General features: G+C 36.9%; 1 protein-coding gene across 3 annotated transcripts in view; it reads right to left on the bottom strand.

Moving 5' to 3' along the window:
* Positions 1-26116, bottom strand: part of VEPH1 (ventricular zone expressed PH domain containing 1) — a 205951-nt gene that overhangs the window by 76262 nt on the left and 103573 nt on the right. For 2 of the 3 annotated variants that reach the window (XM_031957564.1, XM_003766195.2), the window contains exons 8-9: positions 19230-19442; positions 17475-17872 (exon numbers count right to left, since the gene is read on the bottom strand). In XM_031957564.1, coding sequence (XP_031813424.1) covers positions 17475-17872; positions 19230-19442 — 611 coding nt within the window. Of the gene's footprint in view, positions 1-6053; positions 6777-17474; positions 17873-19229; positions 19443-26116 lie in introns of those variants that run through there. The other variant, XM_031957565.1, reaches the window with a different exon arrangement.

Below are 26116 nucleotides of genomic sequence, written 5' to 3' on the forward strand. Positions count from 1 at the left end.
TTGCAACCATCTGGACGAAAGAGGCCAAGGATCTGGACTAAAGTGCTATCTGCCTGTGAGCAAGAGTCAATGTGAGAAGCGTTACGGAGGTAGAAATGGCAAGATTTGGCCATTGGTTGGAAATGTGCAGTGAGGAGAAGGAAGGGTGGAAGATAATGCTGAAGTTACAATTTGCTAAAGTGAAAGGAGTTTCCTCCATAAAATGTATGTTCCTTGAGAATGTGAAGGAGGGTTCACTTTTATCCTTGCGTCACATAGTAAAGCACTTAATGCTTACTGAATGAATCCAAGGGCTCTCCAAGATAGATGGTAAATATTGATTGTTGCCTCTCTTGGGACTTATTAAGAGATGGAAGGAAGAAAGAAGGTAAACTCACAATGGAACCTGCCTTTTTAATCTGGATCTTTCCATCTCTTGCCTTTTGGCTGCGAAAGTCCATTCCACCAAGAACGACAACTCTGTATCACTGAAATACCTGCCTAATTGATCCTGTTTTTACCTATGAGCTGCTTGGGGCCCCAAGGAGCCAAGCAGGAGGGGATGGATTGGGGCAGAAAACCCAGTGCCCTTCTCCATCATGCCATCCACTGTCTTAGTCACAAGACCATTACTTAGCTCTGCGGACAGGTGCTCACAAACACGATGTTTGTTTCTTGAGTTGGAGGAAAGCATAAAGAAAGGTCCCACATATAACAAATCCACAAAACACCATTTTTATAGTAGTAAAGAATAGGAAACAAAAAGGGGAATTTTTTTCTTCTATCCTATCCCCAAATCCTAACTTCTGTGCTTTCTTTTCCTAGCAGCCCAACAATAGCTCCTGCTTAATTTTTTCCTGGAATATAACCGACCCACTCCTCATTGAGGTGTTAGGGACTCTAACGTTTCCATTTAAAAAAAAATGACAAGGGCAAAGACAATTGCACGAAGGAATCAACTACTGGGAGAATCCCAAGTTTGAGGAACAGGCTAGGCAGGGGAGAGATTCAGGGGCAAGATTCCCAATAATCCTTGATTGGATCATAAATGATGCTTAGATCTTGTTACCTATTCTACTGACTTGTCAGATAGACTTATAGAATTCTATAAGACAAACAGCCAACATAGTCATAAATCACTTCTTGACTTTTCAATCATGTCTGATTCTTCGTGACCCCATTTAGGATTTTCTTGACAAAGATACTGGAGCAGTTTGTCATTTTCTTCTCCAGCTCATTTTATAGATGAGGAAACTGAGGAAAACAAAGTTAAGTGACCTGTCCAGGGTCACACAACTACTAAGGGTCTGAGGCTAGATTTGGTGGCTAAGAGCCACCTAGCTGCCTGTAAGCCACTTGTACAGAGCACAAATCTGACCTAAGATTTCTGTGGACTTTGTACAAAGTATGTTTTCATCTTTCCATCTAAGGCTGATTTCTTTCTGTTCCATATGTACTTATTACCTCCCTCATTAGAAAGTAAGCTCCTTGAGGGGAGGCACTTTCTGTTTGTTTGCTTTTCCTTTATATCCCCAATGTTTAGCAAAGTGGTGGATAGTAAGTACTTAAAAAATGGTTGTCGATTATCTGTGATGGCAGGAAACAAAAACCAGAGGAAACTAATAGATTTCTTTTTGTTCTTTCTTGTTTGGGGCGGGGTAAGTAGAGGTATCCTTTACAGTTTCTTAACAGGGCCCATGAGCTTGTTATTGGAGTTGTTTTCCATTTGATAACTTCATTTAAATATAATTGACTTCCTTTGTAATTTCTTATTTTATACATTTAAAAATATAATTCTGGGAAAGGGTCCATAGACTACCCTACCCTGGAAAGTTACATGGAAGCCACGGTTTGGATTTTCTGTTTTCCAGGGGCATTTTCTTGGTGAGATTCCATGAAAGACCTTCAACAATCCTTCAAAGATCCACAATTTCATCAGTATATGTGCTTCTTTCAGATGATAACCCTGGGAATCTTGGTGGAGAGTAGGAATTTCATTGGCTTTAAAAAATTAACTATCTACAAGTTCTTGTTATGAATCTTTTGGTATCTAACTTGGCCGGTCTTGGAGCCATAGTCCATCACAGAGCAGGAACAAAAAGACTTTTTTATTTTTATTTTTTGCTGAGGCAATTGGGGTTAAGTGACTTTCCCAGAGTCACATAGCTAGGAAGTGTTAAGGGTCTGAGACCAGATTTGAACTCAGGTCCTCCTGACTTCAGGGCTGATAAAAGACTATTTTTTAAAGAAGTACCAGCCAGAATGGATAATTTGCTGTCATAGTCTTCAGCAATTCAGAGTGACCTTCATCCCACATTGAAGTATCAAAGGAAGATATTAATGAAGAATCCCTTTAAAAACTGTAAGTTTTCATACATCATGTATGAGTCATTGTAGATCTTACCAAGGCCGATTTTGATGAATTAAATGGAAATGAATTTGAAACACATGGATTTAAATTGATCTTAAAGGGTGTTTAGGTTCAAAAAGGAGGGGAAGGGCAATGTTTTGGCTTTTGGCTTATAGCACTTGGGGATTTCTTCCGCTCTGAATGTTTGAAAGGCAGCATGCAAGCAGAATTTAAAATGAGTTCTCCCACTCTTAATATTATGACATTGTAATTTGCATCCGACACACTAATTAGAAAATTCTTTGCACAAACAAGGCAGGTGGCAGTTGGCAGCCTTGGAAACTCCCTAATGTTCGTGTGCCTCTGTTCTTACCTGAACCCATGACCTACTGGACCAAAAATCAAAGTCAGAATAATCTTCATTGTGGAGCATAAAATCAAAATATTGTAATGTGGGAAGTATTGTAGTATATAGAAAGAGCTAGCCTGCTTGCAAACCGTGCTACATTGAACAAGTCACTTAAAACTCAAGTTTCCCTTTTTAAAAAATAAGGGGGTTCCAATTCCTCTATTTTTGTCCACCTGCATTTTTGATTTCCTTCACAGGCTAATTGTACACCATTTCAAAGTCCGATTCTTTTTGTGCAGCAAAATAACTGTTTGGACATGTATACTTATATTGTATCTAATTTATACTTTAACATATTTAACATGTATAGGTCAACCTGCCATCTGGGGGAGAGGATGGGGGGAAGGAGGGGAAAAATTGGAACAAAAGGTTTGGCAATTGTCAGTGCCGAAAAATCACCCATGCATATAACTTGTAAATAAAAAGCTATAATTAAAAAAAATAAGGGGGTTCGAGAGATCTTTGTACATGACTAGGGTAGGACTTTGTTTCATGGACCATGCATAATTATCATGAATTTTCTTTTTGCATGTTCAATTTGGAGATTACTAGAGGAGAGAAAATAAATGCTTATAAAATAAATAAATGTATTTTGTTAAAAGAAGTAAAGAACCAAGAGAAAAACAGAAAAAAAAACAAAAACAAAACAATCCTTTGAGTGTTTTCCAAATTGTATCACCTTCAACATGGGTTTCTCTAATGTGTAGTTTTTCTTCTTGGTTAAATCTGTTTTCCCTGATTATATCTTTTTAAAGTGCCATCTATTCTTCCTCCTATAACACATTAAGTATTGAAATATTCAAGGTCAAACATGGTGGTTCCACTTTTATCATTGTTGAGGAAAAAAATCACCATACAAACAAAACAAAAAAAAGGAGTGGGGTAGATCATGTGAACTCCAAGGTCTCTTCATTTTGAATCCTATGATCCTCTAAGATCAGCTTATGGAATATAAACTTAGAAGTGCCTGGAAAAAAAGCCATGAAATTATAAGATCATAAATCTAGCACGAAAAGGGATAGTTATGGCCACTCAAAATCCTCATTTTGCAAATTTTACACTTGAACTGAGGTCCAGAGAGGTGAAGGGACTGTTGGACTCTGAATGCAGAGTGCTTCTCCACTGTCACATTGCACAAAATGCACCTTTGGAAATGTGCCAATGGATATTTGCAAGTTTGGATGGCAGAAAGATCCTGGTGGAGGAATGCTCTGGTTCTAAGTTACAAGAAAAATGAAGTGCGTTTATGACTGTCTGCACTTCCTTTAAAGTGAACCCCCTGCATGCATCTATCCGCCATAGGAATATCCAAAGGAAGGCCATAAAAACATAGGTATGAGTCTTGAATTTATGAACTGGTGTGAATGTAAAAAAAGAAATTTAGTACAAAGATGTTGGGGATTCTGGGAATATCCACAGTCCGATACCAAACAAATGTATTGTTTCCACTCAGATAGGTGTTCAAGTAAAGCTTCAAAGTCAGACTTTCAAATCTAGGATGATTTGATGAATTTACATTTAAAAGCAGGTAACTTTTACCAATAATTTAGAAAAGTCATTGTTTAACTTTAGTAGAGAAATGCAAGTCTAGGAGGATCAGGATGTCAGTTCCCTGTACCAAAAGGAAATAAGGGTCAATTGGATTAAATTTTATAAATCAAGGATTGGTAAATGAATATATAGTTCTGGGATTCCTTGATTGTTTTAAACCATCTCCCCAATGTTTCAGGTTCAGCAAGGCACATTTTGCCTCTGGCTGAATTTTACTTAATTTCTAACTCTCCACATATTTGAAAGGAAATGTAACCCATATGGTTCTAATTCGTTTACACCACTCAGCAAAGGATTGTTGAAGACACACTTGATGTCCAAGAGGCATTTCGAGCCCTTTAAAATTATTTTCCATGAAAAAAATTGAAAGTCATATTTCAGGAAGGTCCAAAGATCACACATGGAATCCTCCAAATTAACATCTGCCGGTCTCCAGTACATTCTCAAAGCTTCCTTAAAGCTCATGGCTTCTTGAAACTCCCGACCAGTTGGTCCCTTTGCCCATCCTTTGCCCAGAAGCCCACTTAAAGGATGACTGATTGGAGGACGCTGAGCTCTGTTGAGGCCCTTTAACTCTGTTTGACTCAGTTTTCTCACCTATAATTTGGGGATTATAATAGTACCTACCTCCCATGGTAGAATTCAGTAAAGTGCTTAGCACAGAGTCTGACACACAGTTATTAGCATGATATAAATATTTGTTATTATAAGGAAACTAAGGTTGAGTGACTTGTCCACAGTCACATGACTCATAAGTGTCTGAAGCTGGATTTGAATTTAGATCGTTCAGTCTCTAAGTCTGGCGTTCTGTTCATAGTAGTATCACATGTTCGTGAATCTTTATTTTATTATGACCAGAAGGTATTTAGGGTTTATCTTTACCTAAGGGAATTTTGTTGGGATGTATCACCACAGAATCTCAGAATTGGAAGGGATTACTGGGGCCATCTTGTCTAACCCTAACCCCCCCAAAAATTCCTGCTCCCTTTGTTCTGTGAAGGGAAGTATTATCAGGAAAAGACTAGTATAGATAATTTATATAATGGATCTCTTAGGAAGTTTAAAGCCAACTTTCAGTTTAAAACTGTGACTGGCATATTCTGTTAAGTTCTTAAATAAGAAATAATCATCTGAAAATTGCTATCTTAAAGAAAGAACTGATTATGTCTGAATTCAGATTGAAGCATCTTTATTTTTTTAAACTTTATTTTTCTTGAGGGTTTTTTTTGGGGGGGACTTTTATGGAAATGTTTTGCATAACTTAACATGTGCTTTCTTACTGGGAGCTGGAAGTGGGAATATGGGAGAGAATCTGGAACTCAAAGTTTTAAAAGCAGATGTAAAAACTTGTCTTAAATGTTACTGGGGGAAAGTAAAAATATTTTAAAATAATCATCATCATAAATTCAGGGGGAATGATCCCTCCTGCGAAATCTAATCCTACAAGGCAGGGGACAATAACGCAGAGTTTCCTTTTAAAAACACCTATGGAAGGGCAGTGCCCATCTGTATGTCCAGCTACCTGGGAAGCTGAGGCTAGTGGATCTTGTGAGCTCTGTGTCACAATGGTTAGACTGAGGAGAATCTGCACTAAATTCAGCATTAATGTGGTGAATCCCTGGGAGTGGGGGACCACCAGGAAGATCAAAGTGACCCACTTCAGAAATGGAGCAGGTCAAAGTTTCCTCACCAAACAGAATGAGACAAGGCTTGTGTAGTCACTCTTCAAAACAAAACCAAAAAAAAAAAAAAAACCCACAGAACCAAAGAAAAAGTGAGTCACAATTTGAAATATATTTTAAATGCCATAAGCTCGTTATTTTAATCTGTTAAATATACATCTCGGCTAAGCTAGATATTACCAAATTAAATATACTTTCAAGTGTCTACTCTATACCAGACACTGTAGTAGGCACTGAAGAGAAACAGAAAAAAAATGAAAGTAGTCCTTGCTCTAGAAAGTGGAAGATTTCGCACTTTTTTTTTTTTACGGTGTTTAGTGACATGGCCTGCCTCCAGAATGAGGAAACTCCTTGTCACTGACAGCTCCAGTGAGAGGTTGGCTGTGTGCCAGTGGTTTTATGAGAAGGAATACTTGCTCATGGCAGGATTTGGCCATGATATCTTGGGAGGTCCTTTCCAGCTCTAATTTTAGGATTTTATGAAATATTTTCCTGCCAATTTTTCTAATACAAAGTTCCAGAAAATTTTTACATGTAAAAAAAAATCAACAGTTTCTTCTTTTTTACTGTTCAGATCTATTTAAGGGGACACTAGAGTATGGAATCGAACAAGCTATAGTTCCTGGAGCTCAGCACCAGGACCTAGAATAGAAATGTGATAGATTTGTGATTTATGTTGTCTTGGGTTCCCAAAATGGAGAAAGAAGATTTCTCTCAGCGTGATATTCAAGAGAGCCAGGCTTCTGTCTTGGGGATAGAAGGGCGTCATAGGAACTCCGGAGTACATAGGATCGTAGATTTAGAGCTGGAAGAAGACGCAAAGGAAGACCCAAGTTCATACACAGCCTTGGACACTTTCTAGTGAGTCTGCAAGCAAGTTATTTAACTTTGTGGGACCCAATTGTGAAATGTGTGTAATCGTGGCACTACTTTCCAGAATCGTGAGGACCGAGCAAGGATATAAATATATATCTATATCTCTATATAACTGTATATATGTATGTGTGTGTGTGTGTATATGTCTATGCATATAATATACACAAGAATATATATACATATGTATACACAATGCATGTATGTGCACATGTATGTATAATTATGTCTACATATGTAGTAATATCTATCAGTATTTACACATATATAGTTAGTGTTCTAGAAGTTATATTCTCTCTTTATGTATATAAATATACATATATCAAGTAAATGCTAATTATTACTATTTATATCATCACCATCTTCATTATATATCTTTATACATATTATATATCAGTATTTATTTTATACACATTTATGTAGTGTTTTATAAATCTTAAAGCTATTCTCTCTCTCTCTCTCTCTCTCTCTCTCTCTCTCTCTCTATATATATATATATATATACAAATGCTAATTGTAATTATTTATATTACCACCTTCTTCTTTATAAGCCTTAAAGCTATACTCTGTGTGTGTATGTGATTTTATATATATATATATGTATATATATATATATATACACATATATATATACACACACACACACACACACAAATGCTAGTTATTATTTATATCATCACCATCTTCTTTATCCCTTTATTTTAGAGATGAGACTAAGACCTAGAGCAGGTAAAGGATTTGGCCGAGATCACATAGAGAGGCACACAGTAGGGGTGCTTAATAAATGTTTATTGATTGACAGGGCTGTCATGTTTGATTGAGGATGGATAAGTCATTACTAAGTATTATTTGATATATGTAAATATATACATAGAGAGAATATAACTTCTAGACTTTTGGCAACAAACATTTGTACCCCCTGTGGCCCTGGAAAGGACAGTCAGTGACTCAGTGTTACTCTTGGGTCTTTCTTCCTGCATCCATCTTCCTGCTATGCTACCCTCAATGCAGCTCCCAACTCATGCTGTGGCTCCAGCCCTGAGTCCTGCTGATAGGTGGGAGCTCACTTCAACTATCTGGTTCTGGACACCTCACTCCCATCATGGTACTGCTTGTGTACCCTAGCAATGGACTGCTTCTATCTCCTTCTCTGGGAACACCAATTGGACCAATCTAGTTTTTCTGGAAAAGGTACCATTTGACTGCCATAAGACTCCATGCATGAGCACTCCTGAAACTTCCCCCTTCCCCAACCACCTCCATTAGAACAACTCAAATCATCCCTAGAGATTCTTGAAGATTACTCTTATGTTCCCTGACCAGTCTTCTGTCCTCAACACTAAATGTTTTGAGGGGTAGTAGATATATTGGGGAAAACGGATAATGTAAAAGCAGAAGACATTGAATTTTATTTTAAAAATCAATGATTTAGCTAGAGACGTAGATGGCGTTCTTATCTAATTTAGAGGTAAAGCCCAGATGGCAAGTTTAGCTAACATGCTGAATGACAGGCAGGATTCAAATTGTTTTTGATAAAGTAGAACATTTGGTTGAAGTGAATTAAGTGGATTTTTATCAGGATAAATGCAAAATTTTACACAGGGATTCAAATAATCAAACTAATGTGGAGGGGAAAGTATTGCTGGACAAGAGTATGTCTAAAAAGATTAAGCTATTTATTGACAGTGTGTTTAGGAAGTCATCAAATGTAATCTTGGTTAATTAAGAGAATTAAAGCACCTAGGAAGGAGTTATCTTAGTCAGATCACATCTGAGGAGTTGTACTAAGTTGTAGGGGGCAGCTAGGTGGTACAGTGCATAGAGTGCTGGGCCCAGAGTCAAGAAGACTCATTTTCTGACTTCAAATCTGGTCTCAGACTCTTTATCTGCTGTGTGACCCTGGGCAAGTACTTAACCCTGTTTGCCTCAGTTTTCTCCTCTGTAAAATGAGCTAGAGGAGAAAACTACAAATCACTCCAGTATCTTTGCCCAAAAAATCCCAAGTAAGGTCAGTGTGAGATGTGATTGAAATGACTGAGCAACAGCATTTAATTATGGGTAATACAATTTAAGGAGGATCTTGATGAGCTAGAGAGAATCCAGGGAAAGGTGACCAATCCTCCTTGCTAAATAGTAGGGCAGGTACTAACAAGATGAATTAAAATCCTAATGCAAGGAAGGACATTTGATTTTTTAGGTGACACTGAAATTAACTCTCCGTTGGAATATGTATCTGGAAAGGTTGTACCTTATTCCAAAGGGAGAGGATTGGACGAAAGAACTGTGGACGTTTAGTTTTGGGGACAGAAGACAGGGCAGGGAACATAAGAGTGATCTTCAAGAATCTGTGGGTCTGATTGGAGCTGTTCTGGTCAGCCCCAAAGAGCACACTCAAAAACAAAGAACGTTTATTTATTGCTTGTTATCTGCCAGGCACTGGGCTCATTGCTGGGGTTATAAATACAAAGAAACAAGTTAGTGCCAACCCTCCAGAAGCTTATATTCTAATGGACGGGGAGAAGAAACCCTTAAGAGAGAATTTAAAGTGGAAGGGGGTGAATCAAGGAGAGGAGGAAGTCCAGAGAGGCATTGAGTCAGGCGTTAACTGAGACTAGTTGGGGCTCCTCATGATGTGGAGGACCAGACTAGCGACTCGCCAATCAGTAGAGCACAAGAAGTAGGAAGAATGGATGAGAAATTCTGAGCTCCACATAAGAACCAACTTTCTAATAATTAGAGCCGTCCGTGAAGGGAATGGCCTGCCCTGGGAGATTCTCCTGAACTGGGGATTTCTGAGCAATGGCTGCATAAGCAGAAGGGGTTCTTCATTAGGTATGGGCTGTACCCATGCTCTCTGAAGTCCCTTAGAGTCTGGGATTCTGTGGCCGCCTTTATTAAGCATTTTCAGGCAATGATGCGCATGCTGGCGTTAGCTCGGCACTGTGAGACACTCGAGTCAGAGGAAGTGGGTTGAAATCACAATTCTAACAATTATTGTCTATGCATCCATGGGCAAGTATTTAATCTCTTTGGGCTTCAGTCTCTTCCTCTCTAAAATAGGAAGATTGGACAAGATGGCTTCTAGCTCCTTTCTAGTTCAGTCTAGAGCTATGATTCTAGCCACACTTCCCCAGAGAAAGTCCCTTATGTACATGAAAATGGGGGGAAAGTTAAAAAAAAATCCAACCTATTGTGTGCTAGGGCTTGAAAAAGGTAATAACAACTGTGAAAGGTACAATCTAGAGAAACCCCACGATAGCCCTTGGTTATCAAATGGCTCTGCCGGACCTCGGCTTAGGGCTCCACCTCTCTCAGCTTGATTGATGATGGCAATAAAGTTACCTAAATTACTACTTGGGGAACCACCTTCTCCCAGTCACCCCAGCTTGCAGCTTTGGTGTCAACCATGACCTCTCGCTCCCTCTCACTCCCCACATACAACCGGTTCTCAAGAATCTGTTTTTATTTGTAAAATCCCTTTTCTTCTCGGAACCACAAGCACTCCGCTCACCTCAGGCAGAGGCAATTGGAATAGCCTTGCCTCAACTCTCTCCCCATTCTAATCAATCCTCCAGTCAACTGTCAAATTTTTCTTCCTAAAGTGCAGATCTGCCCTCCACTATTTAATGAATTCCAGTGGCTCCCTGCTGCCTCTAGGATCAACTAGAGAATCCTGGGTTCAGCATTTAAAGCCCTGCATAGTCTGGCCCCTTCCTACCTTTCCATTCTTCTTATGCCTTACTCCCCTCCATGGGACTCTGACCTTGCCATTTTTTACAGAGGACTCCCTATCTCCTTACTGAACATTATTATTGCCTGTCCTCCTGCCTGACTCCCGGCTTCTCTGATTTCTCATAAGTCTCAGCCAAAGTCCCCCCTTTTGCAAGAAGTCTTTTCTATATAATCTGCAATTGATTCTTTTTTTTTTTTTTTTATACAGGTGTTTATTTGCCTTTAGAGGGTGAGTTCTAGAGAGTAGAGTCTGGTTTTTTGGTTTTTTTTTTTGCCTTTTTGTTGTCTCCTCAGCACTTAGCAGATTTACTATTAAATACTATTATTATTAAATAGTAACTATTTAATAAATTTTAGTTTTCTGATTGACTGGGCCATCCTTGGCAAATCATTCAGTCTCTTTGGGTCTCAGTTTCCCCACCCATGAACTGATGGGAGAAGGATGAAGTGACCTATTAGGCTCCTTACATCTCTAAATCTAGGCCATTTTCCTATATTCTTCATTCATTCTGATTCTCTTATTTATAGATAAAGAGAGGGAGATTGGAAGAGAGAACCATTATGGTCCTGTCCAAGATCCTAAGTCTAAAATATTTTTTATAACATTTATACAAGAAAGATGAAAATGCCAAGTAAAGAAAGATGTTACCAAAATTTTTTTTTCAAAAGAACAGAGCATTGTGATGATGATGTTGTCTTTGTGTGGGCTCAGCTATCACAAAAGCATCTGTGTAAAAGATGTATCTGTCTGTTGTGGCAAGAAATGAAGCAATAATCCATCTGAAAGGAAAGCCTGCCATTGCTTGACCAACCCACATTCCAGGCACTGGATCATGGTTCTCAATACTGCCTTGCTCGATCCGCTCTTTTGAATGTGCAGGTCTAAGATTTGCTTTTGACAGCTTAATTTTTATTGATACCTTTTATTTTTTTATCAGTAACTTCCCATTCTACTCCCTTAACCCCCATACCCAGCATTCTTCCATGTACATAGTGAAATAGCTAAATAGAACCAAAAGAAAGAGGCTGTACCTTCCAGTTTCAGTATGAAACATTTGGTGACCACAGCCTATTCCCACTATATACTTTAGAAGGAGGAAATATGTTTCATCATCAGTTGGAATAACATTTTTCAGCATCTTATTTGATCCCACCTGGAACCCTTACTAATTGTGTCACCCAAGTTTGCTGATCCTCCGCCCCCTACCAAATGAGGGGATTTCTGTACCACCTCACATGGCTAAAATTACAGGAAAAGATAATAATAAATGTTGGAGGGGATGTGAGAAAACTAGGACACTAATGCATTTTGGGGAAATTGTGAAATGATCAAACCATTCTGGAGAGCAATCTAGAACTATGCCCAAAGGGCTATAAAACTGTACATACCCTTTGATCCAGGAATATTTCTACTGGGCCTGTATCCCAAAGAGATCATAAAGAAGGGAAAGGGACCCACATGTGCAAAAATGTTTGTGCCCCCTTTTTTGTAGTGTCAAGAAACTGGAAACTGAGTAGATGCCCATCAACTGGAGAATGGCTGAATAAGATATGGATGTAAATGTTATGGGATATTATTGTTCTATAAGAAACGATCAGCAGGAGGATTTCGGAGAAGCCCAGAGAGACTTGCATGAACTGAGGCTAAGTGAAGTGAGTAGAACCAAGAGAACATGGTACACCGCAACAGCAAGATTATATGATGATCAATTCTTATTGTGGCTCTTTTCAACAATGAGGTGATTCTAATAGACTTGTGATAGAGAGGGCCATCTACACCCAGAGAGAACTATGGGGAGTGAATGTGGATCACAACATAGTATTTTCACCTTTTTGTTGTTGTATGCTTGCTCTTTTTTTCTCTCTTATTTTTCCTTTTTGATCTGATTTTTTTTTTTTTTTTTTGTGCAGCATGATATTTGTGGAAATATGTAAAGAGGAATTGCACATGTTTAACCTGTATTGAATTACTTGCTATCTAGGGGAAGGTGTAATAAGGGGAAGGGAAGTAGAAAAATCTGAGATATAAGATTTTGCAAGGGTGCATGTTGAAAACTATCTTTGCATGTATTTTGAAAATAAAAAGCTATTATTTTTTAAAAAATGAGGGGGACCTCTGAGACCTAAATTCTTAGATCCATTTAATGCAGTCACTACTCCAAATCTTCCCAGCATAGCTAACAGTACAGACTTTCCTTTACCCTCAAGTATGAAGATTCAATTCAGTCCTTTCAACAGAGTTCTTGAGAGTCATGTTCTGAGAACTCTCTAAGTGAAATTAGAGAATAAAAACAATAACTAAGTAGACTAAGTAAATTAATATGATTGAATCCTCCAATTTAAAGGAGGGACTAGTTATGGAAGAAGAGAAAATAGTAGCATTAATTGATTTGGTCAGGGCTACAAACTCATTCAGAAATACAAACGGTTAAAACTTACTTTGCCAGGACATGAAAGGAACCTGCCCTGTGTGAATCCTACTCCGTGTACAACAAAAACAAAGTTCCAATTCGGATAATAAAGCCACAGTTAAAGCAGGGTTCCAGTAAATTTGAAACATCTTAACAAATTGTAATCCCCAAAGCTCCAAAAGTTTTAGTGCAGTTTTAAGGTATTAAAAAGCTTAACTCTGTATCAAGACTTCTGAGACACCCTATAAATTCTATTTCTTTCTAAAATGTTGTAGTCATGCTTTAGACGTTTGTGTGTGATTATAATTATACAACTTAAAGTTTTATTCTTATTATTCTGCTTACATTATTGAAGTCATTGTGCATATTTTCCCGGTTCTGCTTATTTAGATGCATGGCTTTCTATGTTTTACTATATTTCATTGTCATAATTTCTTACTAAGCAATAATATCCCATGACATTCTTGTGTTACAAATTATTTGGCCATATATCAGCCAATTGGTATCCAGTTATTGTCAATTCTGCTGCCACAAAAGCACTGTTATAAGTATTACCCCTCCTCCCGAGCCTTCTCCCATTTAACTGGATGATTGCAAATTATTGTGAAAATAGTAGAGCCAATTTACAACTCCGTCAGTAATACATTAGTCTGCCCATTTTCCCACGGCCCCTCCAATATCAACTATTCCCAGCTTTTTCATCTCTGACAAGTTTCTCAGTACGAGGCAAAACCTGTAGTTGTTATTAGGTTTATGTCCATTCACACTTTCATTTGGTACATCTGTGACATCTTTTTTTGCAACTTTTTTTCCTTACTTTCTAATTTATTTAGTTAAATACAATTTGCATTTCTCTTGTTACTAATGATTTTGACTAAATCATTCATATGGTTGTAATCTGTTTCTAGATAGCTTGGCATGATTGGGCATATCAGTTTCCACTTGCTGAGCATCAAATTACACTAAATTGAATTTCTCAATTGGTGTCTTTTCTTAATAACTTTACAGTTCTTTGGAGTAAATTTCAGTTCTTTAGTGGAGGTTGAGGGGATCCCGTCAGTCAAGGAGTGACTGAATGAATTGCGGTACGTGATTGTGATGGAAGATTGTTGTTCTGTGGGAGATGATGCGGGGGATGCTCTCAGAGGAATCTGGAAAGTCCTCCATGAAATCAAGAAAAGTGAAATGTATTATGTACAAAGTAAAAGTAATGATCTGGGATGATCAGCTGGGAATGACTTTGCTACTCTCAGCAGTACACTGATCCATTACTACTCCCTTTATTCTTCCCTTCTCTTCTTTCTCTGTCTCTCTCTATCTCTGTCTCTGTCTCTTTGTCTCTCTCTCTCTCTCTCTGTCTCTGTTTCTCTCTCCTCTTCCTCTCTCTCTCTCTCTCTCTCTCTCTCTCTCTCTCTCTCTCTCTCTCTCTCTCTAAAAAGGGAGATCTATGTTTTCTGTAACATGACTTTTATGGAAATGTTTTGCATAAATTTACATGTGCTTTCTTAATGGGCGGCTTGGGAGAGAGATAAGGGAGAGAATCTGGAACACAAAAGTTTTAAAAACAAATGTAAAAAATGTTTTAAATGTAACTGGGGAAAATATTAAATAAAAATATTCCTAACAAAAAATTTCAATTTCTTTTGAAGGAAAGAAGGGAAACCATTGAATGATCACATAATTATAAGAGAAGCTGCAACAGCCAAGAGACTGTTCACTGGCTTTTGGACAGAGGACCTTGTGTAATCTATGAAATATTAACAGCTTGTCCCATGTGCAATCAGCACGAGTTCTTTTTGTAGCGAGATTTACAATGAGTCACATCAATCTCCTTTTCCCTGCACATGTCCTATTTGAGGAATTTCCCAGTGACTTATTTGAGAAAGAACTTTCAGGAAATTACAATACAATGAATGAATTCTGAAATAATGGCTAAAAATACTTACTAAGTTTTCAGTTTTTGTTTGACAGGAAATATTTCGTATCAAAAGAAAATGCCATGCTTTTTTTAAGGAAAAAAAGATGATGGATTCATTCAATATTTCAGGCAAATCCCCCAGACTTCTAGTTGACTCTCAAACTCTCAACATAATTCACAGAAGTGGGAAGAAATCTCATCCATTTTGACAAGTAGGTGTTAGAAACAGCTTCTCAGGATTTTTCACAAATTCCCACAAGAAGCATACCTTCCTGTGTAGCAGACATGCTTTTGATTCTTTGCGTCTATTCTTGGAATTAAAAATTAGTCTATATGTATATTTTTACATATATGTACATATAGAGGCATTGTGGATAGGCAGGCTGCCTTAAAATGAAGGTGATTTGGCCTCAGGTCCTGCCCCTGACTCATAGATATCCTGGCTTCATGATCTTGGACAAGTCACAATTTCTGGGGGAAATGTAATCACCACACAGCAAAGCAGGTGTTGCTCTGCATTAAGGAATGAAATGACAGGTTTAGACTAATGTTTTTTAAATTAGAAACTACATGGCACAGTGTATAGATGACTAAGTTTCAATTCAAGAAGAATTAAATTCAAATCCTACCCTAACTACAAAACTATTGGCAAGGGACCTCAATCTCCTGAAATTCAGGGAACTCCTTAGGATGCAGCATAGATGAACTATTTTCCCATTTGCAGAAACAGTGTCCACATGGGGTATCCCTCACCTTAGTGATCTCACAGGTGCTTTGTGAATTTGTATTTAGATCAGGATTTCTTTTCTCTAAAATAGGACTATTTAAGTAACTTCCTTCTCTGTTAATCTGGGCAAGCTATATTTTTGTAAGTATTCATCCATTTCACATAGATTATCAGATTTATTGGCACATAAGTGGGCAAAATAGCTCCTAATTATTGCTCTAATTTCCTATTCATTGATGGAAAGTTCACCCTTTTCATTTCTGAAGCTAGCAATTTGATTTTCTTTTTCTAATTAAATTAAAAGTTCATCTGGTTTTTTCCCCCCCCACAAAATCAACTCTTCATTTGTTTATTAGTTCAGCAGTTGAGGAAACAAGATAAAAATGTATTTTATATTGAAGGTAATTATTCCAGCTCTTTCCTAAATATTCCAAATTCTCTTTAAAAATGAGCAATGTTGCTTTTATTTACCTAACTTTAACAGTTATAAAAATTTGTTAGAAATCTCTTAGGAAATATACTATTCCACTTAGCCATGCTAAACAAGAATGGATGTTATTCCCAAGTTCTTGAGTAGCTACTTAGCTCTATTCTTTCTTTATGGGCTCAGGAGCAAACCATGGTAAGGATATAATCTTTTTTGTTTTAACTAGTAGCAGATAACAGGTAAAAATAGGAGGGCTGAATGATATCTTAGAAAGAGATCATGGTCAAAGATAATGAAAACAGAAAGTGATCTATCAGTATAGAGCATAATATTCTAGCTGTGTGACCCCGACTATGGAATAGTACAGGACCCTGACTACGGAAAATCTCATAATCATAGGACTACAATAAATAGGTCAATAAACCATGGAAATGGGCAGCACTTCTCAAGAATATGTAGACTCTTCTTTATGTACAATCAGTACTAGGATTAGGATAGGACAGCCAGAACTTTGACCCAGACTATCAAAATTTAAGGGTATGGTTTTCAGTAGCATTGAAATAGCTGATGTTAGCAACATGTTAGTGCAAACAACTAATCAAAACAAGAAGCTACCTGATGGCAAACATTTCTAGTACATAGAAGACAATAGGGTTCCATGGCTTCCCAAAATGTAGTCTGGGCGACTCAGTCCCAGATTCCCTATCTCTAACTCAAGGGATTAGTCATGGGGTTTCCAATTTTCCATTTGTAGAAAGAGTGTCCCCATGGGGTATCCCTCACCTTAGTGATTTCACAGAGGCTTTGTGAATTTGTATTTAGATCAGGATTTCTTTTCTCTAAAATAGGACTATTTAAGTAATTAACTTCCTCCTCGGTTAATCTCGGCAAGTTATTTTTGTAAGTATTTATCCATTTCAAGTAGATTATGAGATTTATTGGCACATAGTTGGGCAAAATAGCTCCTAATTATTCTGCATCTATCTTTTTAAAAGTTTATTTGAGGTCATATTTTATATACTTTGGTATCAAAGGTATCAAAATTGTTACTCATTACTCTTAATATTGAGTTATTATTTCATATATTCAAATAGCACATAATTAGCATTCCTCTATGCCTGAAGAGGAGAATCTGATTATGGAAGTAACTTGCTGAATGAACAGTCGATAAACTATGAAGTCTGGGTAAAAATCATCAGAATATCATGATCTTACGGCCACTGATATAGGACACTGGGAGATGAGCTACTCCGAAAAAGATGGAATAAAAGCTAAAAAATGATAAAGGAATTCTTTCAATCTATCATATCCCAATATCTGAAAAGAGACAAGGTGACTATTTGTGTGATGATAGAAGTATTGCGAATCCAAAGTCCTTTAAAGTTTTGTGAATTTGAAAAGTTCCAAATGCTTACCTTCAACGGTGCACTGATCTGGGACTGGAATACTCCTCCCAATTTCCATGACATATGCTTTCACTTTGCTGAGATTTTCCTTTAAGTGCAAGTAGAGCTTATCTTGGTATTCCACATGACTTCGTGTAGTCTCTGGTGTTTTTTCATGACCATTTTCTTTAACTGTTTCTGGCAAGTTCTCAGATTCTGTCCATTTACTACTTGGGTGTGAAATTGAAGAAACTTCCAGCTGCGATTCTTCAGTATCTGCTTTAAATGGTGACTTATAATTTTCTTGGCTAAGCCCATCTATTTTGGAAAAAGAGATGCTGGCCATTACATCTCCATTCTTAACATCTCGTTCGTCCTCTGAATTTGTATGGTTTAGGTGGACTGCATGCAAAGCTAAACTTTTTGACCTATGATGTAAACAAAGGAAAAATTAAAACAGGATTTTAAAAAATCATTAGAGGATTCTAAGTGAGAGAAAGGCAATAAGAATGCAGCTTCTGGAGTGATCTCGGGGACCTAGATTGTACAACAAGTTGCTTTCAAAGTAATTTACTGAACAACTCAATAAAGTCACCAAATGAGACATAGAAAAATCATCCAATATACTTGACCGATGTGAAGATTTGGATCATTAACAATCTGGGGGTTTATTCAAAGTTGAAAATCAAAAGAGTTCAGAGTTAAAATGAACTTGCATTGCCAAGAAGAGTCCTAAAATATTTCCACATTTTCAGAATCTGTAATTTTATCTGTTTGAATGCCCCCTCGGCAGATGTGGGTCAGCGCCACTCTGTAACTTATTTGAGCTTTAAGGGTTGCTGGGGCCATTAAATCCATCCTCCCTGTAACCAAGCTGGCGATAAGTCTCCCTTAACTTAGCTCAGGCTGCTGGGAAGGCAACAGCCCATTACCAGCTCTATTCTCTAAGAAATTCCCCCATGATGAGTCCTTGTGAAATTCATTCTCTGCTGGCAAATTTTCATCAACTCAGGGGTCACCTTCACACCTCTATAAACTAATGGAAGAAGAGTGGAGACATTATATAAATACCTATTTATCTATACACATGTATATACATATACATATATGTGTATGTACAAATATATCTACAGACATATATGTATATGCAAGTGAATCTTATGGGTTTTTCCTCAAAGATGATTTATCGAGACTTTTGAATTTTGATTGTCAGTACTGTCACCTCTAATTTAAAAATAAAATAAAAGTTTATTGAAATTCCAGCACACTAAAAGTTTTATTCTCCCAGAAAATAATTCTTTAAAAACAAAGAATTTTTTAAAAAGGGAGGAAAATGGTTCGAAAAAGTTGACATTGTATGCAAAGACGCATTCCTATAGTCTTCTGCCTCTGAAAACAATAGTTGGGCATCTCTGTTCTTAATATTTTTATGGATTTAGGTAGTGCTTCCATATAGAATACATAGACTTTAATAAATGTTCACTGATTGTAAGATCACAGATCTGGAGCAAGAAAAGACCTCAGAGACCATTTAGCTCAAACTTTTCATTTTAAAGCTTAAAGATTAAATTGAATTTTCATTTCTTTTTTTTTTCTTACCAATAAAACAATGCATACTGAGTATTCTTTGTAAATCTTAGATGTAAGTAGTTGGTAATCACCATCACCATCAAGAAAGATACCAAGTAATTAAGAAATTAAATTTTGGATAGTCACAAATATAGCTATTTAAGGTATCCCCTATAACACTGAGAAAAATCTTTATTCCAAACATGGGAAACCTACCTGTTAAATCTCAGATCTTTCCTTTCTTCCTTTGAAACTTGGCTTAGACTAGATCTCCGAGCAGAGCCAGGAGGACTGCTCTCTTCATTTATTTTTTCTTCAAAAGCCTGTATCTTAACTTGCAGCTTTTCATTTTCTTCACTTCCATTAGTTGCAGCAGATTTGAGATCTTCCAGTGGTTCTGAAGTTTTCTTTTCAGGTTCTCTTTCCATCCTAAAGAAATACAAACGATTGAATTAAAAACTGTCCCTTTATCCTTTGGGAGTATTGACATTGTCTTTTTAACTGCCTTTCATATTGAATGACAAACTCTGTCTAATGAAGTTTTTAAAGCATGTTGATTAATTTAAATTCAATTCAATTTTAAAAACACATTTTTTTGGTTGTTTTTTGTTTTTAATTTTTATTTTATTTTATTTAATAGCCTTTTATTTACAGGTTATATGTATGGGTAACTTTACAGCGTTAACAATTGCCAAACCTCTTGTTCCAATTTTTCATCTCTTACCCCCCACCCCCTCCCCCAGATGGCAGGATGACCAGTAGATGTTAAATATATTAAAATATAAATTAGATACACAATAAGTATACATGACCAAAACGTTATTTTGTTGTACAAAAGGAATCAGACTCTGAAATATTGTACAATTAGCCTGTGAAGGAAATAAAAAATGCAGGTGGGCATAAATATAGGGATTGGGAATTCAATGTAATGGTTTTTAGTCATCTCCCAGAGTTCTTTCTCTGATCGTAGCTGGTTCAGTTCATTACTGCTCCATTGGAAATAATTTGGTTGATTTCGTTGCTGAGGATGGCCAGGTCCATCAGAACTGGTCATCATATAGTATTGTTGTTGAAGTATATAATGATCTCCTGGTCCTGCTCGTTTCACTCAGCATCAGTTCATGTAAGTCTCTCCAGGCCTTTCTGAAATCATCCTGTTGGTCATTTCTTACAAAACAATAATATTCCATAATATTCATATACCACAATTTATTCAACCATTCTCCAACTGATGGGCATCCACTCAGTTTCTAGTTTCTAGCCACTACAAAGAGGGCTGCCATAAACATTCGTGCACATACAGGTCCCTTTCCCTTCTTTATGATCTCTTTGGGATATAAGCCCAGTATAACACTGCTGGATCAAAGGGTATGCACAGTTTGATAACTTTTTGAGCCTAGTTCCAAACTACTCTCCAGAATGGTTGGATTCGTTCACAACTCCACCAACAATGCATCAATGTACCAGTTTTCCCGCATCCCCTCCAACAATCATCATTATTTTTTCCTGTCATCTTAGCCAATCTGACAGGTGTGTAGTGGTATCTTGGAGTTGTCTTAATTTGCATTTCTCTGATTAATAATGACTTGGAGCATCTTTTCATATGACTAGAAATAGTTTCAATTTCTTCATCTGAGAATTGTCTGTTCATATCCTTTGACCATTTTTCAATTGGAGAATGGCTTGATTTAAAAACACATTTGTTAAAGGTCTTCTGGATACCAGAACCCTAAATGCTAAATCCAGACAATAAGAAGGCAAAAACAAACCTGTCATTACTCTCTAGGACTTTATTGTCTGGGTTGCAGGGGACAAAACATACATTAAAATAACTATAATAAAGTATTTCCAAAATAATCAAATGGAGTTTAAGGGAGAGAACCAGTTAATCTCCATGAGCTGCGTTTTGAAGAAATCAGTGAACAAGTATTTATTAAGCATCTCCTGAACACAAAGCACCAGGAGGGACACTAGAGCAACATAGAGAGGGAATGAAAAAATCCCTAGTTGGAAAGAGTGGATGGGATTTTATGATTTTAGGAGAGGGACAGCTTTACGTGTCAGAGGCAAAAGAGATAAGGAAAGAACACACTAACTTCCTGAAAGAGGATATAACTAATAAGTAGTAGCTGACATTTATGTAGAGCTTAAAGGTTTACGAAGCATTTGTGTCAACTTGTCCAAGCCCCACAATATCCCTGGAAGGCAGGTACTATTAAGATCCCCATTTTACTGAGGAGGAACCTGAAACAGATGTGAAATGACTTGCCCAGAATCACACTAAGTGTGGGAGGCAGGATTCAAAGTCAGGTATTCTGGATTGCAAGTCACACACAACCTTATGAGTTGCCCTAGGACACATATTGTTATTCAAAGCAAGCCAATCTCAAGTGTGGATTGGATCATTTATTAATTCATCCGTTTATTTCTTCAATATCTCATACCTACTAAATCCAAGGCCTTGGGCTAGGGGTTAAGGGGCTTTTAAGTTTCCTAAGACACAACTACAACATCCATAGAGCATGAACTTCCCAGCAAAGCTGGCCAAGCATTCTGGAAGCTGTTTCCTGTTTGGCAGGCTGTCTACAATGCTGATACATTTTCCTGCTAAGGTGACAAAGACAGAAATGTCCACAGCCAGCAGTAGGTAGGTTCCATATCACCTGTAGGCAGAGTGTTCTCACAGTGTGTATGTTTGAACGTTGATCCAGAGTTGATCCACTCTTTGGGGGTTGGCAGACATTCACTTGAAGCAATGTCCCTTGGGAGGATTTGTTTCCTTTGGGCGTCTCTCATGGAATTCCTTGTTTCATGTTATATTTGAGTATCATGTGCTGGACATTATGTTTGACACCTCAAGGAGTTTATGTTCTATTGGAGGGACAGCAGACAAGTAATTAAAGAAAAACTCACAAACAATTGTTCACAAGAGTGAATAGTTACCTATAGAAGGACCAGAACTCCCAAAGAAATGAACTCCTATTTGTGATGGATTTCACAATGATGTCCTGGGTATATTCACAATAATACCGGTAATAGCAGGAGCAGAAGTAGTTATAGATATATAACCTTAATGTTTTCTCTTACTACTCTAGGGGATGTTTTTAAGTTTATATACCATCCCTTTCTTGTGAGGGTTTTCATTAAATCTCCTTTTCTCCAGTACAAACATCATTAATTCTTTCAACTGTTCCTCTGGGATCTCATTCTAGATACATCCCAATTGATTTATGAGATTAGGATTGGAACTTTGATCTCATTAACATGGAGAGCTCCCAATGAGGAAACTCTCTACGTGAACATAGATAGACACCTTCTTTGTGATTTATAATATGAGAGATGTCTAAAGGATTGAGGACTTAAGTGATTCCACCAGGGTCACCAAGCCAGTATGTGTCAGATGCTGGACAGTCTTTCTTCCCTGGAAGCTGACTATTCTGTCCTTACACCATGCTGGCTTTTCACTTATCTATAACCTTCTTAAACTATGGCACTCATAAGTGACCAAAATATTTCAGTAATGTTCTTAATTGAATCCTTGTTTTTCAAATCTGTCCTTCAAATGACTACATCCAGGATTTTCTAACTTATAGAAAGTAAAAAAAAAAAAGTACTATCTCCATTCCTCCATATGTCAGATGTTAGATATTACGTGAAGTTTTAAATCTTCAAACATGAGCTGGGGAGTCAGAACAAGAAGTTCTTCTTATAAGTGGGATGGATTTTAAATTTGTTGACTTTTTTTTTTCTGTTAAGCTCCAGGCTATAATAACAATGACAGGAATATTAAAGCTGAAGAGAACATTCTTCTTCTACAGAATTTCAAGCTACTAATTTTGTCTTATCATCACATACCTTCATTGGGACAGATGCTAATCCATGTTTTTAGAAAATGGTTAGTTTTAAATTTTTCTTATTTATTGTTCATAGTATTTATATTTTTCTGGGTCTCAAAGAGCACATTAAAAAGCTTTATCCATCCTATATTTTGTAGGAATAGGGCAAAGAGATGCAGACAGACAACTCAAGATCTCTAAGCTCCCTTTGTTCCCCACAAGAATGCAAAAGGAAACAAATTTTGTGTAAAAGCAATGTCCTTCTAATCACCTTTCCTGATATTCCCTGGTTTCACCAGAAAACAGCCCATTCCAGAGAAAAGGAGACCAGCATAGTCAACACTGATACAGCAAAAGAAGTCAAGAGAGATTTAAGAGAGAACCCATTGCTGCATTTCTTATTCAGTTACTTTAGTCTTAGGAGGTGGTCAACTTCCTAGTTTTCAAATAGAGGATGAATAACTCTAGGAAAAAAGAGAGTTTTGTTTAGTCATGAGGCAATATATTGCCAAGGGTATAGAGTACTCTCTATAGAGACAGAGGCAGAGAAGGAGGGAAGGAGAAAGAGAAAAGAGAGAGGGAAAAAAAGAGAAAAAAGAAGAGAGAGAGAGAGGGGGGTAGAAAATAGGATAGATAATAATAATTATGTAGACAGATTGATGGTAGTTTGCTAGCTAAAGGATAGAATCAATAAATAGTAAGTAGGTTGATAGGATGGATAACATAAGTACGTACATAGATAGTAGATGGATGGATGGATACATGATAGGTAGATGATAGAGAAAGATAAAAACAGAATCAGAGATAGAAAACATTCTGTGATGTCCTTTAATTGACTTGCCAATAAGTCTGTTTTCCACTAATATCCTTACAAAAATAATTTAAAGACATTGACCCTAATAAAAGTTGGCATAAAGGTCATTAGTTGTTGATGTTTTCTTAGTAATGATGTTTTAACTTTTTACAGAATTTTTTCATGCCTTTAATATCTTCTCTTCCTTCAGATACCAATTCCTCAACATTGTTCATAAGTATATCACTTTCAGCATGAAATTAATCTTCTTTTTATAAACTTATTCTCCTTTTTGTTCTCTTTTTGTTTCCATCCCCTTTATTACCACTAGGAATTCAGATGGTAGTGCTCAAGTCCAGTGGCTATACCATCCTTGATTGTGAAAACAAATTGCTACCAAAATCTTTGCAGATGGTTTCCATTATCATTTTTGCTTGTTGTCCTTTCATTTTCATCTACTCCTTTGCCAAACTTGCTTTAAATTGGTTTTAATATCCATTTTTCTCTCTGAATCATGAAGTAATACTGCTTTTAATCATTATCATCCTTCTTTATAAGATTTTACAAATGAATTTATATTATAATTTATGTTGATGGTAATGAAACTACCAGCAGTTTCTACTTGGCAAATAAGCCGTTTTTGCTAAGATGATTTTTAAACTTTTTGTTTCCTTCTTATGCTCATAACTTAATTTTTATATCACTTAAGCTTTTGTATAAAATTATAATCATTTCTATTATCTATTACTCATTTTTTATTATCAGCAGCTTGTTTCAATAGGTCAGGATCAAGTGATTTCAATTGCATATCTTCTAGCTTAAAATTTTTTCTAGCTTTATGGTAGTAATTCTGGTCTTCTTACCACAAGTTTGTTGTCTGATTACACAGATTGATTTGGGGAAAACTCATCGATGATTTTTTTCCTATTTGTTACAAATGACTCATTTCCTTTTTTTTTGGTGATATGTCATTGGTATCTACTAATCCTTTCTTGAAGAAAGCATTCATGTGTGTAGTTTATCAGTGTTTCAACTCTGATTCCATGAATGTTCAATCTTTCCTAGCACATTTCTTACTACCTTCAACACTTTCTGCCATGGCATATAATTTCTTAAATATCAAGATATAATTTTATTTTATTTGGTGCCTCTTATCAAAGTGCTTGTCAAAATTTCATTACCATTTGACCCTCTGAAATGATTTCATAGTAGTCTTCTTGCAATTATTTGTAATAGCTTTGTAGTACAAGATGACCAAATGTCCCATGAAATCATGTATTTCATTTTCTTTTTGATAAAACCAACTTTCTTGATTTCTTACTTTACTTTTCCAAAGAGAACCTGTCAGTCATATTTCCATTTGACCCAATTTTCCTTCTTTTATCTGATTACTTTAAAACACTGGTGTTATAAACAACATGAAAAGATAAGATTCTTCACTTTTTAAAACGGACACTCTTCTCCCATTGGCTTTTACCCCAGGCGATGATGCTAATGAGTGTTTTTTCCTATACCAGTTTTCTCACCAAAACTACTTGAACTATTTTAACCTTATTGGTTTGCTTTTTATTCCTGACACACTCCTATCCTTGCCTTAAAGGCTAAGTGACAGTTAAGTATGGCAGTAATGGGGGATTGAGGACCAGTCTTTGAAACAATCAAAACATAAAGTTCAGGCACTGAGAAGCTGACACAAGAGAAAAAGAGATGGGACTTGATTTGTCACCAAACACTCCCAACTGGAGAACTGGAGAACCGAGGCTCGCCGGAGAAGAGCTGGGGGACTAGGAAAGGTAAATGGAAGATGCAGACTGGTCCTAATCACAGCCCCCTCTCCAATTCCTCTTTGTTCTCTCTTGAAAATAAGGTTGTGGCTCTGGGAAACAGCAGCATCTTTTTGAAGTAACGTTCTCCAAAAGGAAATCCAACCCTACTTTTCTAGTATGTGTGTATATATATATGGATGGATGGATGGATGGGTGGATAGATAGATAGATAGATAGATAGATCTTAACGTGAAGGATTGGGGGTGATCACTGGAAGGAAGAAGAAGCAATGAAGGGATGTTGGGTGTTGGTATTTTTTTTCCATTTGTCAGACTTCAGTCCAGAGGTAACTTTACAGAGATGTTTGCCAGTACTCTGTAATCCCCGAAATATTAACTTGGCTTCAGCTCAGCAAATCACATTAGGGGAGGCCCATATCATTTCCAGGCTGAATGGTTTCTGGTCTTTGCTGCCAAAGGCAAGTTTTTAAAAGCTTCTCTAGGGATGCCCAGGGGGAGGCTTCATTACCTCCCACTTGGGTAAGCCGAGGCTCTCCTTAATAACAAATTGTCCTATTGGCAAGAAGCACATCTCACTATGTAAGGAAGATGAGACTATAAACCTCATAGGGGGTCAGAAGATTGACAGTATGTCTTAAAGGATCCTTAAATTAAAAAAAAATTAGTTAATATTTGGAAACTATCTGGA

Source organism: Sarcophilus harrisii, chromosome 3 (assembly GCF_902635505.1).
Source record: "Sarcophilus harrisii chromosome 3, mSarHar1.11, whole genome shotgun sequence".
Lineage (NCBI taxonomy): Eukaryota > Metazoa > Chordata > Mammalia > Dasyuromorphia > Dasyuridae > Sarcophilus > Sarcophilus harrisii.